We start from the raw sequence: 15118 nt of genomic DNA, 5'->3' as shown, positions 1-15118 counted from the left end.
AGGTTTTAGCTTAGCTGCCAATGCCAAATGATGGGTGGTGGCTTCCAGCATGAGCACTGTGCTGAGAAGCGTTTGGAAACCCCATGTGAATTCATCAAGGAGCGCTGCAATTGACTGGTCTTTTCTTCCACAGGCTTGGGATATGGGCCTAGTGGCAAGTATGCCCTGTACTTGGCATTCTTGGTATAGTCTATTCATATGAAAGAGCTAAGACATCTTAGCCTCGGACAGCTTGAAGCATGTGTATTTTAATTTGTTATTCTGTCTTTTTTCTGTCTCTTCCGCAGTTGTTCTTCTTTCTCTGCTTTTCCTCAGGAGAAATGGCCAAACGTACCTTTTCCACGTTAGAGATAGTCCTGATTTTCCTCTTTGTGATGATGACAGGGATCACGGTGGCTCTTCTCAGCCTGTTGTTCGTCACCAGCGGGACCATTGAAAATCACACAGGCAAGTATCATGGGTTCTCTTGTATGCTATTCCCAGCCTGTAGGAAATTTCTTCATTTTGGGGGACATCAAGGCAAGAAACAGTGTCTGCTGATAATGCTGATAACAGGGCAGTTCAATGTGTACTTCAGCAGCCTGGGATGGTTATCTAACCTTTACCTTAGTTGCCCTTTATGCATTGATAGCAATTTTTATCAAGTTTACTTTTGGCCCAAATAGCCAGTGCTGCATTCTGACATGTACTTATTTGTCTCACTTTTCCACTGATCTAAGTACAGCTCAGGATTCTTCAAGGCCCAGTAATGTGAGCTTTTACCCTGAGCCTCTTCTTTTTCTCTTTGCCTCCTTTCTGGCATCATCTTCTCTAGGGGGTGGGGGGCAAAAGGAGAAGGAAAGACCCACTGAATGTCAATTAGTCTGTGAAAGCTTTAGAGAAGGGGATCTTGAACTCAAATTGCATGAGGGCCAATCAAGTTCCGTAAATGGGGTGGGGGACACGGCCCAGGGTGGGGACAGGTGTCTCTCTGGGGAAGAGGGTCCACGGGCCCTCCTGAGTGCCAGCTGTTTTTCGTCATGATGTCACATCGACTCAGCCCTTCTGAGTTTTCAAGGGAAGCTGGAAATTGGGGGAGGCGGTTTAGACATCTGGGGTTGTTTTTTCCTGATTTTTTTTTTAAATGTTTGAAATTAACTTAGTTTTTGAAAACCACCTAGGCTAAATTTACAGGCAATATCGCGTCCATGGGAGGCTCTCCTTTGATGATAGGTTATATACCTGATAAACAGTAGGGAAGACAGGTGGGGACTGAATGCTTTCACCAAAGTAAAGGGAGGGCTGGCCACAGGCCCAATGGAGAAGGAGAGGCAACATTGTTCACCTTGGTTTTCTCTTTTGTGGGCTCTTCTCTTTTCTAATGTATTCTCTACCTGTCCCTATGTTTTTTTGTTTAAAGACTTATTTATTATTTATTTTATTTATTTTTGGCTGTGTTGGGTCTTCATTGTGGCACACAGGATCTTCATTGAGGCATGCAGGATCTTCATTGAGGCATGCAGGATCTTTCGTTGCAGCGTGCGGGCTCTTCGTTGTGGTGCGCGGGCTTCTCTCTAGTGGTGGAGTGCGGGTTTTCTCTCTCTAGTTGTGGCGCGTGGGTTCCAAAGTGCTTGGGCTCTGTAGTTTGCGGCACGCAGGCTGTAGCTGAGGCATGTGAGCTCAGTAGTTGTGGCGCGTGGGCTTAGTGGCCCCACGGCATATGGGATCTTAAGTCCCTGACCAGGGATCGATCCCGTGTCCCCTGCATTGTAAGGTGGATTCTTTACCACTGAACCACCAGGGAAGTCCCTGTCCCCATGTTTTGAATTCACTGAAAAGAAACAGAGATCCTCTTTTCTGGGAGCGGGCAGAATGGGTTTTAGACTGCTAGAAATGAAAGGATGCATAGGACTTAGTTTTCTCTTTTAAAATTGGAGAATCCAGAGCCTGAGGCTCAGGGAGCTAATTAATAATTACAGTCACTATTTTCATAGTAGAAGTTGCTATTTATTGAATGGTTACTTTGTGTCAAGCACTATGGTAAACATTCTATGTAAATTTCTCATTTAATCCTCACAAACTCCCATAAAGGTAGGTGCTAGCCTTAGTACTGCTTTACAGATCTGAGTCTCTGAGATCGAAAAGAATCCTTTGGCTATATGACTAGATTTGGCGTTGGTTGGCACTACATTCCTACATTGGAACAAATGAGGCAATAACAAAGGTGCCTGATTCCTTCCTTGCAATACTTGATGTCTTGTAGAAAACGTGGGCTTGGGGATGGGAAAACATGAACTCTAACTACACTTAGAATGTGGATGAGAGAGCTGCAGATTCTGAGTTGGAGGATCTGGGCTAGGCGCCTGATTCATCATGCTCTCCGTGAAATCTCGCTTAAGTCATTTCTCTGGGTTTCAGTTTTCTTATACGTAAAATGGAGGAGATTGGATTATGTGATCTCTAAACTTCCTTGAGCTCCAAAATTCTGGAACCCAGAAGAAGTCTTCTGTTAATCTCTTGCCTAAATACTTTCTGACCACTAATGCACTGTGACACTGACATGTGTTGCCTTGGCCACCCCTGGCTGTTGTCTGGGGTGGAAACAAACAAATAAAATATGTAAGTAAGATGTCTAAATATGTAAAAACACACAAAAAAACAAATCTATATGCCAGCCATCGTTTTAAATTTTGAATATGTATTAACATATTTATTGTCAATCAACCCTCGGAAGTAGGGTATTATTATCTTCTTGTTATGAGAAAGTAATGTTACTTTTCTTCATAGATGAGAAAAGTTGAGGTAAAACAGGTTAAGTTATTTGTTCAGCTAGTAAATGATAGAGTTAGTTTTCAAACCCGGGCTGTTTCTGGCACTTGCTCTTTTAGTCTCTATCCCATTCTGCATCCTTTGATATTCGTGTGTGTGTGTGATGTTGATGTAGAATACATTATGCATACATATAGGTGATATGAGAATAATTAAAATAAAGCAGGACTATGTTAACTAGTGTACAGTGATCTAGGTTGCATTAAGAATAGAAGATTTAGAAGGTCGAGGAGGATAAGAGCAGGGTAGAGACAGCTGGGGTGGCATCCTGAAGGTGAGGGGTTAAGCTGGATCTGGCTGTGATGGAACTACACCTACTCTGAAGGGGTAGAGGAGACTGATTGAGGGACCAGAAAGGGGTAAGGTCTCTGGATGGAGAGAGTGGTAGACACAAATCCCCAGAGGCTGGATTTAGTGGGCTGTGTGCCAGGAACCTGGCACCTGATTTGTTTGGCTGGAATAGAAGTGCAGGGTGAGTGAATGAAGAGTGACAGGTTAGACAGGAACGGCTTGTGAGGAGAAGTTGAAGGACATTTGACAGAGAGCTTGACTGTTAGGCTGAAACATCTCCACTCCGTGAAAAAGATCCTCCTTGGGATTACGCTATAAAACATGTTCCTGAGATGTTTCTCACCGTGTATGTTAGATGTAAGAGAATATACAAAGATTCATCCTTAGGAACCCGAATCTGTGTGTTCTAAGTGATGCCGACAAATGCATGGGCTGAAATGTTGTTTCTTAAATATCTTATTTTTTTTTGATTCAGGTTTTCCAGCCACCCAAGGCCCCACAGCCATCCAGGCATCTCCAACACCCAGCACCCCAGAGCCTACTCTATTTCAGAACTTCAGTGGCTACCATATTGGTGTTGGGCGAGCTGACTGCACGGGCCAAGTAGCAGATATCATTTTGGTAGGTAAATCATGGGACCTTGAGGAGACTGTGAAACAGGTAACTTTATTATTTTGCACCCTGTATTTATTCCTAAATATTATGTCATAATCTCCTTCTCACTTTTTATTGACTTCACTGCTGTCTAACATCATGGATATTGTACTATGAGGAAGAGGGGACCTTTTATTTAACCACAACTCCCTTGTAAACTCAATTGGCCTTTTTTGTGAGTGGAAGTGGCAAGGCGGACGAACTCCAATACTACAGGGGATGGGCCGGTACCATAAATGACCAAAGAAGGCCAGTGTAAGATGATAAATGTCTAGGAAATCCTCAGTTTTTTGGGGGGCAATAGAAAGTGGTGGTGACTGTGGTACAAGTAGAAAGTTGCATGGCTTTAGCTGATTGTTCCCATGTAAGAGTGTGGATCTAGGGCTGCCCTACCTTACAGTTTTTTCAAGAGAAGCCAGAATATTTATGGATTGAAGATCTGAGGATTTAAGTCTCTCCATTGGAAAATGGAAGCAACTCTAGTTAAAACTGGAAATCTAATGTGGGCCAGCAGTGTGTTAGCCAAGTAAAACACTTCTCTGGATCAGTTGTGGCTATGGGCTGCTGGCATGCAACTTCCGGGCTGTGATGGTAGACACACATTTCTAGCCACCCTTCGCTAGGTAACCAGAGCAGGAGGTTGCCTGATGGGATTTTTCTCTCTCCTACCAAATAATCTTTAGATTCTAGGAATTATTCCCTGTTGTCTGTTCTGAAAAGTGACTCTGGAATGTAAACCTTAAATGACCACTCACATGAGAGGTAAAACAAGCAGTAGAGGGACCATGCTGGAGACCTGGGTGCAGCTTTTATGGGCGGGCTTTATGACATGGTGAGATAGGGGCTTTAAGATAGGTGTATTTGATTTGACTTGGCTGAGGGAGGGACAACATGATAAAAGCCAGGGTGAGGCACCCTCAATACGGATTACTTAGTCATAAGGAAACCATTTTCTTCAGGAAAAAAAAAAAAAAAAATCACATGCCAAACAACCAAAGTGAAGGGGCCTCCAGTCTTCAGGGTATTCCTGGGAATGTGGAATGATGGCTGGGCAGCGATTTCTTCTCTAGTACCTTAGATAGGCTGGAGAAACGGTCCTGTTTCAAAGAACAGAAAAGCCATGAAAGGTCTCCAGCATCGTGATGGAATTCCTGAGTCACACCAGCTCCCTCCTTGCCCACAGGCCAGTGAATAGCTACTGCCAACCCAACAACTACTTTGCCTTTTTCTGCACAGAAGAGTAAAGCCTGTTTTGTGATGTTGGCTTTACTCTTGAAAACACATATCCTGTCTCACTCGGAGCCACAGTGTCATGTGGATTGTATTTCTTTGCCTTTCCTAAGTAGTCTATTCTTGTATGGTTGTGCCTGGTTTCTGGTAACAGGGGGGTGAGAAGGAGTGGAGCTGATTCTCTCTTCCTCTTTAGATGGGCTACAGCAAAACTGGCCAGAATGCACAAGGCATCCTCACAAGGTTGTACAGTCGTGCGTTCATCTTGGCGGAACCAGATGAGTCCAGTCGAGTACTGTTTGTCAGCATTGAGATCGGCATGGTGTCCCAACGACTCAGGCTGGAGGTAAGTGATTGAGGTGGGAAAGAGATGACGTGATTTAAAGGCAAAGTCTGCAGGTGAACGTGACAGTAACTAAGCTCTCCTGGTTTCACATCCAGTGAGTTTCTACTACCCTCAAGGTTATAAGCTCTTGACAATCCAGCAGATGATCGAATGGGGAGAATGAGCTTCATTCCACTCCAAGTAATCTTGGTCAGAGCTTGCTTTCCATTCTGCTGATGGCTCACCGTCATTATTAATGCTAATTTTTTTGCAAGCTTATTATGTCCCAGTGACTTTCACATACACGCTCTTGTAATCCTCCTTGTTAGAAGTCTGAGGGTGCCAATTAATCACTAACCCTCCCTTCAAGTTTTTAGACAATTAAGAATAGATGCAAGGAATTAAAGAGAATTAAAAAGCAACTCTGAAATGAGGTTGGCCGTAAATTGCTGAAGTTGGGTGAAAGCACATGGGGGTTTCATTATACTATTCTGATGATTTTTGTACATGTTTGAACTTTTCCATAATAACATTTTAAAAGAATACAACATTAGCGCTCTTAAACTCTAAACTGTATTGTAGAATATGGCAGGCTTTTCTATGATTTTTTCTGCCAATTTTGACCATGTAACCCACCTGTGGGGAAAGTTGAGCTTAGCAGAAAGGTGCATAGGAGGTCCTGGACAGGCAGCTTGTAAGATGCAGAGAGCGGGTGGGGAGGGAGAGAGAAATAGTTATAGACACATGGACTTCCAGGTGTCTCTCTCTCAGCCAATTTCTAGACCCTGATCTGGTTATATTTTCTGCAGGGATAAGGTCACAGAAAGAAAGTGTATTCTTAGTATCTGCTCACATACTTACAAATGTGAGAAAGAGGAGAGTCTGGAACATCTAGAATAATGACCATTAAATGTCCATTATTCAGTGTCATGTTCTATCAACCTCACCAAATAAACACTTTCTCCTCCTGCGGTGTGAAGGGGCCAGGGAGAGGGATGATGAGAGGGCCTAAAAGCATTTCTCTAATGTCACCCCCTCACGAGGAGTAGAATGTAAGTCTCTCCCATCTATGGAAACATAAGGAGCAGAGGATTAAGTACTTTCCCCTCACCTACACTGACAACAAAACTGTGAGGCCAGCCTGTTGTTATCCCCATTTTGCAGGTAAGGAGACTGAGTCTTAGAGAAGGTTAAGTAACTTTCCCAAGTTCACACAGTTAGAAGAAGGTAGAGCTGGGTTCTGAACACATATATGCCTGACACCAGAGCCTACATTCTTAAAAGTGAGGTCATTCTATTATCTTGGAGAGCATTGATCACCTGCTTTTTGCAAGACACTTTGTTAGGCACTTCAGGGGCACACAGCTAAGTGAGTCATAACACATGTTCCTATGAGCTCAGTACCTAGTTAGGGGATTGGAGGAAGGATTGTACCAGAAATATGCAAATAACTATAATTTACTGGAATAAAGGACAGTGATGTATTAGTTACCTATTCATGAGTAATAAATAGCCCCCCCCCGAAATAGGGACTTAATTAATATTTGTTGTTTTATCTCACACTTCTGTTGGTGAGGAATTCAGAACTGGCTTAGCTAGGTGGTTATGACTTAGGGTAGCTTGCAGTCAAGATGCTGGCAAAGGCTGCAGTCATCTGAAGGTTTGACTAGGGCTAAAAGATCCACTTCCAAGGTGATTCACTCATGTGGCTACTGACAGTTCCCCCACTGTCCATATCCTCATGACAGAGCTGCTGGCTTCCCTCATAGTGTGTAACTTAAAGGAAAGAGCAGGGATTTTCGCCCACTCAGTAGGTTGTCTTTTCGTTTTGTCAGTGGAAATATTTGCAAATGATATGACCGATAAGATGTGAATATCCAAAATATATAAACAGTTCATACAACTCAACATCAAAAAACCACAAACAACCTGATTAAAAAATGGTCCGAGGACCTGAATAGACATTTTGCCAAAGAGGACATGCACATGAAAAGATGCTCAACATCACTGATCATCAGGGAAATGCAAATCAAAACTACACTGTGATATTACCTCACACCTGTCAAAATGGCTATCATCAAAAAGAACACAAATAACAAACACTGGCGAGGATATGGGAACCCACATACATATTGGTTGGAATGTAAATTTGTGTAGCCACTGTGGAAAATAGTATGGAGGTGTCTCAAAAAATTAAAAATAGAACTACCATATGACCCAGAAATTCCACTCCTGGGTATATATCTGAAAAAAATGAAAACACTAATATGAAAAGATATATGCACCCCCATGTTCATAGCAGTATTATTTACAGCTGCCAAGATGTGGAAGCAACCTAGGTGTTCATCAATAGATGAATGGATAAAGAAGCTGTGGTGTATATACATATATACAATGGAATACTACTCAGCCATAAAAAGAATGAAATTTTGCCATTTGTAACAACATGGATGGACTTGAAAGGTATTATGCTAAGTGAGATAAGTCAGAAAGACAAATACTGTATGATATCACTTGTATGTGGAATCTAAAAAATAGAACAAACTAGTGAATATAACAAAAAAGAAACAGACTCAGATATAGAGAACAAATTAGTGGTTACCAGTGGGGAGAGAGAAGAGGGGAGGGGTAATATAGGGTTAGGGGATTAAGAGGTATAAATTATTATGTATAAAATAAGCTACAAGGATATATTGTACAACACGGAATATAGCCAATCTTTTATAATAACTATACATGGAGCATAACCTTTAAAAATTGTGAATCACCATATTGTATGCCTGTAACTTATGTAATATGGTACATCCACTATACTTTAATTTTTAAAAAAAAAGAGCAGGGAAGAAACCACAGTGCCTTTCATAACCCAGGCTCAGAAGATGCACACCGTCACTTTCACCCTGTTCTATCCTTAGAAGCAAGTCACCAAGTCTAGTTCACACTCACAGGTGGGAGAGTTATACTTCACCTCTTGAAGCCAGGGGTATTGAAGAATTTGTGGACATACAGTACTTTAAAAGTACAACACAGGGATTCAGGAAATGGAAACTAGAGGAAAATTCAAAGTGGAAGTGACACTTGAATGGGGAGAATTTTAAATGGTTGACATGGGGAGGAAGAGCTATCAAATCGAGGGGACAACATGGACACAGAGAGGCACAAGGGAGAAGTGTAGATGTATTTGAAGAGACAGATTAGTTCTGTTAGGACACATGTAGGCATGTAATTGGAGGTGTACCTGGAAGGTGTGTTGGTCATAATTTGTAGGGTCCTGGGATGCCAGGTTGCTTTTAATTCTGTGGGTGATGGGGATTCTTAGAAAACTTTTGCGTGGAGGAGTGATGCAAAGACAACTGTGCTTTAGGATGATTCATCAGACAGTGATGTTCGAGGTGGATTGTGATAGACTAGAGCTAGCGGTGAAGACACAAATTGGCAGATTCCTTAAATTAGCATCAAGGCTCTATTGATAAGAGTCCAGTTGGGAAAACAGTAATCACACTAGGCATTTCAAACAGGGGATTTAATATGGGGGAATTTTACAAGGTGTTAAAAGGCTGAAAGAACTAGAAAGGGAAACTAGCATTGCAGGAGGGATTTAAACTTTACCTGGCCACTTCCCCTATACTATGTAATGCTGGCCTAAAAGTTTTAAACCAATGGGACAGCAGTGAGACTATATGGTGGTAAAAAGTCAAATTAAATGCTAATGAGATTTGGGGATGAATTGGCATAAAAGCTAACACTTGACATAGTTCCTGTGACGAGTCAGGTATTGGTCTAAGTGCTTCATATATATTAATTCATTTAATCCTCCAAACAACTGTATGAGGGAGGTACTATTATTATGTCATTTGACAGACTGGGAAACTGAGTTGCAGAGGACCAAGTAACTTGTCCAAGTGTACGCAGCTAGGAACTGTCCGAGGTGGGATTCAGACATTGACATCTTCCTGCCAGAGCACATGCTCATTACCATAGCACTATACTGTTTTTCTGAGGAATCAAAAATGGTTCTGATTAGGAAATGGTGAGGTCATTAAGTAGAAATAGAGTCAAAACAGACACTTTGGGGTGGAGTGTGGAGGGGATAGCAGGTTAATGTATTGGGTTGTAGACCACTATGAAGTTAATACTGGGCACCATTTAACCATCTCCTCCTATTTTTACTTCCCCTTACAATCTGAGACCCAGAGGAAAGACCTATAAATGAACCCACTTACTTATCCCAAGTTAATCCAAGGGGAAAGTGTGAAAAATAAATGTAACTAAACTAGTGCCATTAAACTTACTATAACACCTGTTGTTTTTTTTTACATCTTTATTGGAGTATAATTGCTTTACAATGGTGTGTTAGTTTCTGCTTTATAACACAGTGAATCCGTTATACATATACATGTGTTCCCATATCTCTTCCCTCTTGCGTCTCCCTCCCTCCCACCCTCCCTATCCCACCCCTCTAGGTGGTCACAAAGCACGGAGCTGATCTCCCTGCATAACACCTGGTTTTAGTCAGATTCTCTGTCTCAGCTTTGAGATTGCTGAAATTTCCAGCATGGAATAAAGATTAAAGAAGATCCCTGAGCAGTGAGGCAGGGCAGGAAAGCAGAATGACTTTTCTAACTCTTTCTATGTCATGTTCCCAAGAGTGTCAGCAATAGGAAATGGAATGGAAACTGCAGTTGAAGAAGTGAGCGATAGACATTAATGTCACTTCTTTGCTCTATGTTAAAATAGCCCTCCTTTCATGAAGTAGGAAACATGCTACTTATAATGGCTATTGGCAGGCATTGTTATTACATGACTGAGTTTTTAATTTTTTTCTTTTTCCCCAGAAGTCCCACATGTCTGACTTCATATCAGAGACTGTAGTTTAGGATAAGATTTCTGTAAGCTGTTGGTAGTCTTTTTCTTTTGTTTTAAAATTCAAGATTCATAATTTCTATGTTTTCAGGAGCTTGATTCTTGCATAAACCTGAAAAAATGCACTGAATTCTAAAAATCCTAATGTTACAGTTCTTTAGGAATAAAAATGTGTGGGACAGGGAGCTCTAAAGTTGACTGGCAGTTCCTTCTTTTCTAAGACCTTCTTGTCTTGGTTACAGAATTGTAAGAACATCAGCTTTTGACTTTAGTTAAGCTTTCATGGTGTCCATTCATTGACTGTTTCCCCTTCTCCCTACAGACATTTCTTTTTCATGAAGCAGTAATATTTACTGTGTGAAAGAATATGTAAGAGTGATGAAGAGTTGGGGCTGGAGTTAGGATCAAACAGAAGGAACATGGAACCTTATTGGGAAGGAGAGTGTGGGCTGGTAATGTTGGTCTAGTTATATCCTATTTCCTTTCCACATTTGCCTGGTAATTACATGGTTGCTCATGTGGATGTGGTAACCTAGGAATCAGTGTTTGGGGCATGGAGAGGTTAATGAGGCATGAAGATGGTTTGTAAGATCTCCTTCCTGATTCAATGACCACGTGACTTAGAATGAAGGTGGTGGAGCTCTTCACCTAAAATAGAAGAGGTTGAATGCATGTCTTTATGTATTTTCAGTATATAGCACACCAGTTGCTGCTGCTTCCTCATGTACCATTGGTGTGCTGGAACTGGCTTGTACCAGCTCATGAGAGCTGATTGTTAAATATTTAGGAACTTTGTGAGTTAGTGGTTAAACTTTTGGTAGCTTGAAATTCACTATGGTGAGTGTATTTGTGCCACAGAAATTGACAGATGATACAAATGAGGGCTATTCTTTTTTCTTTCAGAGAAACAGTTTATCAACATACTACTGCCTATATCATACTCAAGGTGGACAGCATTGCTAATCAAAAAAGGCACTCTTTTGGGACTTCCCTGGCCGTCTAGTGGTTAAGATTCTGTGCTTCCACTGTAGGGGGTGTGGGTTCGATCCCTGGTTGGGGAACTAAGATGCTGCACGCCTCCCCCTCCCCCACCAGAAGGCACTCTTTTTTTGCTAAGCTCAGATTTGGATTCAGAATCCTTCTCAACACATTGCTTTGGATAGCAACCATCCATGAATAGGACTGAGTGCATGAGATAAGTAGTATTTTCCAGCTCTGCCATAAATGAGTTTCCGTCATTGTCCCTGGTATTAGGTGATAGTATCTTACACTGAGGAAGGTTGCCTGGGGTTGACACTTTTGCTGGAACATTTTAGTAATTTTTGACATGAAGTCAAGGCATCTTCCACAGAGAAACCACAGTAATACCAAACTTTAGATTGCAGTCGATTAAAGCACAATCAGATATAGGTATTCAGCACTAATGTAGCCTTTGAAGTCAACTATACTTCAATAAAAAACAGACATTTCAACCAAAAAAAAAAAGCTACTCAGCAACATCACTAATTTTTTCTTTTGTTTTCTTGATGTGTCTATACCACCCCAAAACATTAATTATTCATCTGGATGTTCATTGATTAATTCAATGAACATTTACTGAGTCTCTTTGGATTAGGTATCTACTGCTGTACAGCAAGTCATCCAGAAAACTCAGTGGCTTAAAACAACAATAATCATGTATTAGTGCTCAGGATTTTTGTGGGTTAGAAATCCTAGAATGGCTGGGTTGGCTGATTCTGACATATTAGAACCACAGTCACATATCATTACTTTTGTATCATGAGGTTGAACTTGGATGTTGGCTGGGGCTGAGGTTGTTTGAAGCTTGCCTGTGTCTGAAGGGTCACCTTCTATGGTTGTTCACCAAACGGCTAGCAAGTCAGTGCTGACAAGATGGTTCCTTTCCACATGGGCCTCTCCACAGGATTGCTGGGGTGTCCTCAGGTCACAGCGGGTGGCTTCCCCAGGCCAATAAGTGTAAGTGTCTGGGAATGTTGAGTTTTTCATTTTGGGAAGTGAGGCAGTAAAGAGGACTTTGCACTGCTCCTGAGATGCTTTCCCCCCTGGTATTGCATGACCAGTTTGCTCTCTTCAGTTAAGCCTCTGATGAAAGGTAACATCTTTGGGAAGATCTTTCCTCACTAACACCTATCATGTTCTTTTGCCTTACCTAGCTATATTTTTCTTCATAGAGTTTATCACTGTATAATATAATATTGCATATTTATTTATCTTTCCCTCACTAGAATAAAAACCTCTCCAGGATAGGGACCTCATATGTCCCTAGTGCTTAGAACAGTGTCTGGAAATGAGCAGGTGAGAATACTGGTTGTATAGTTAGACTTGGATCTAGACTCTGACTCTGCTCTTTATTAGACCTGTGGGCAAACTATTTAACTTCTGTACATGTCAATGTTTCCAGCAAAAGATAAGATTAAAAATACCCACCTCTTGGTGGTGTTATAGAGATTTTTAAATGACATGATGTATGTAATACTTAGCATTGTGCTCGTACACAGCAAGAATCTATAAAATGTTAGCGACTGCAATTATTGTTGATGTTGCTGTTACTGAGACGATAAACTCAAGCATAGAGTGAAAGGTCACTTGACAGGGATGTCACTGATATGGCTCAGTGGTTAGACCCATCAGCGCTTTTTCTCAGGCTACGCTCCTATGTTATTCCTCTTCTTAGTTTTGTTTTGTTTTGTTTTCCTTTCTTAAAGGTCCTGAACAGGCTGCAGAGTAAATATGGCTCCATGTACAGAAGAGACAACGTTATCCTGAGTGGTACTCACACACACTCGGCTCCAGCAGGATATTTCCAGTACTCTACATTTGTGATTGCCAGTGGAGGATTTAGCAATCGAACTTTTGAGTACATGGTTGCTGGCATCATGAAGGTAGGCAAGGGACCCCAGAGGACCCCAATGTTCTTTAGCATTGCTTACAGTGTTTTAGGAGTGGTGTGGTATGATACGGAGAGTCCCTATAGGATCTCGGTCTGAGCACAGTCTTAGCACCTACTTCCCTTTCTCCTTTTTGACTCCCTTGTAGCTTCTGGTTCTGAGCTGTGGGATGCTAGTCCTGAGGCGCTGATTGATTGGGAGAAGAGGGTTCTATGGCAGTAAGCCTCATACTGTCACCCAAAGACACAGAAAACATTTTGTATCTAACCCTTATAAATTATAGGGTCCCACATAGTCAGTTCTCTGCACAAAGTCACTTGAAAAGAAATCCACCAAGGAACTCAAAGTAATCACAAATAATTTCGAGCCTTCCTTGTATTTCCCAAAGAGCATAGAAGGGGATCCAATTTACACCACACACCCTCATTTCTCAAGTCCTCTATTGCAGCTCTAGACTGACGTGGGGCTCTGAACTGATACCCTCAAACCCTTCTCCCATTCCTGGTTTGGGTAGCTTTTACTACTCTCTCCTGTCTTCCAGGTAATTATTTTCTCTCATAGAATCCTTGCTAATGTTTTCTTCATTCCTTTGTCTCTCAGGTTTAGTCCCTCCCTACTTTTTCTCATAAAATTACCACCATCCGCTGCCCCCAAATCCAGGGATCCATCTGGCAAAGGAAGAAATGTCTTTACAACAATGTTTTTCAAAGAGCAAATAACAGTCTATGAATGGCTTTATGAAATCAATTTCATAAAGTTGTGATAAGCTTTAAGAAAGGAACTAAAAGAGATTGGAAAATAACATAATGCATGACACACAGGGTATAGTTTGTATTGTGAACTTTTGTTTTAGGATACATATCTTGATGTGTATTGAGTTATGATGAAAAATATATCAATTACTATATTTCTCAGTCCAAAAAGTTTGAAAAGCTCTGCCTTAGAGGGTGTGAGCAGGGGGATGGAGAGTTGTACGGTCAAGTCTCCCATTTTGGCCATCTGAAATGGCAGACAGTTCCTGACTTGGCAGTCCTGAGACACTCAGGTCGTTCCCTATAAACAGCATTTCCTCATCTCAACCCTGAAGGTCATGTCTGTTACCCCCAGAATGACACCAGCTTTGTGGTTCTCCAGCTTTCATCCCATAGCAGGGACAAGTTGGAGACAAAAGGAATTTTCCACAGGGCTCTTCTGTTTATATCAACTAAGTCTTAATGCCCACCAGGATTTCTAACTTTACAACTTTTTTTTTTTTTTAACGTATAGAGCATTGAGATAGCACATGCAAATATGAAACCAGGCAAAATCTTTATCAATAAAGGGAATGTGGATGGTGCACAGATCAATCGAAGCCCTTCTTCGTACCTTCAGAATCCACAGTCAGAGAGAGCAAGGTGAGGGTACGATTATCTAGATAAAATCATGTGTTTCCTTTAGGAACCAGCAACAAAATCTAAGAACAGGGTTGTAACTTGATGGGTATGGTGAGATCCTGAAAGGGTATTAAAGCTGAAATAATTTAAAAACATGCTGATAATCTAAGACAAGCAGAAATAAAAAGAGAATGCAGAAGCACAGACCAGCCTATGCACATGTCTTCCCCCTTTGCTGGTTGTGGGAGTCAGATGTGAATGTTTGAAGGACTCTGGGCTTTCAAAGAAGGCACAACTGTGGTCTCATCTTAGCTTTATCACTTCCTAGCTGTGTAACATTTAGAGATCCACTTAAATCTTAATTTAGGGGTTCTCTGCTTCTCATCTGGAAAATATAAAAATGTGCATAACATATATTTGTTCGACTAATGAATAACTCTTTCAAGACATAAGACATTATGCCAGCAAGACATAAAACTGGCATAATTGAATGGGACAACTAAGGAAGCCCATTATTTTTTAATTTTTTATGTGATGAACGAGGTTTGTGACAGAAGAGAAGTACTTGGCTACTATAGCAGAGTAAAATAATATCGCAGTTCAACTTGACCACTTGACATTTCATATTTGTCTCTATATTTTTTAAAAGATTTCAAAGGAGTTGA

General features: G+C 41.3%; 1 protein-coding gene across 1 annotated transcript in view; it reads left to right on the top strand.

Moving 5' to 3' along the window:
* The first annotated feature begins 320 nt into the window (after positions 1 to 320).
* Positions 321 to 15118, top strand: part of ASAH2 (N-acylsphingosine amidohydrolase 2) — a 77229-nt gene continuing 62431 nt past the window's right edge. Inside the window, exons 1-5 of the mRNA XM_029201061.1 lie at positions 321 to 447; positions 3575 to 3720; positions 5180 to 5329; positions 12898 to 13074; positions 14347 to 14474. Of these exons, the coding sequence (XP_029056894.1) occupies positions 321 to 447; positions 3575 to 3720; positions 5180 to 5329; positions 12898 to 13074; positions 14347 to 14474 (728 nt within the window). The remainder of the gene's footprint in view (positions 448 to 3574; positions 3721 to 5179; positions 5330 to 12897; positions 13075 to 14346; positions 14475 to 15118) is intronic.

The sequence above is a fragment of the Monodon monoceros genome, unplaced genomic scaffold, assembly GCF_005190385.1.
Source record: "Monodon monoceros isolate NGI ecotype Baffin Bay Population unplaced genomic scaffold, NGI_Narwhal_1 Super_Scaffold_4, whole genome shotgun sequence".
Classification (NCBI taxonomy): domain Eukaryota; kingdom Metazoa; phylum Chordata; class Mammalia; order Artiodactyla; family Monodontidae; genus Monodon; species Monodon monoceros.
The sequence above is the reverse complement of the archived record's forward strand: the minus strand, read 5'-3'. Positions and strand labels throughout refer to the sequence as shown.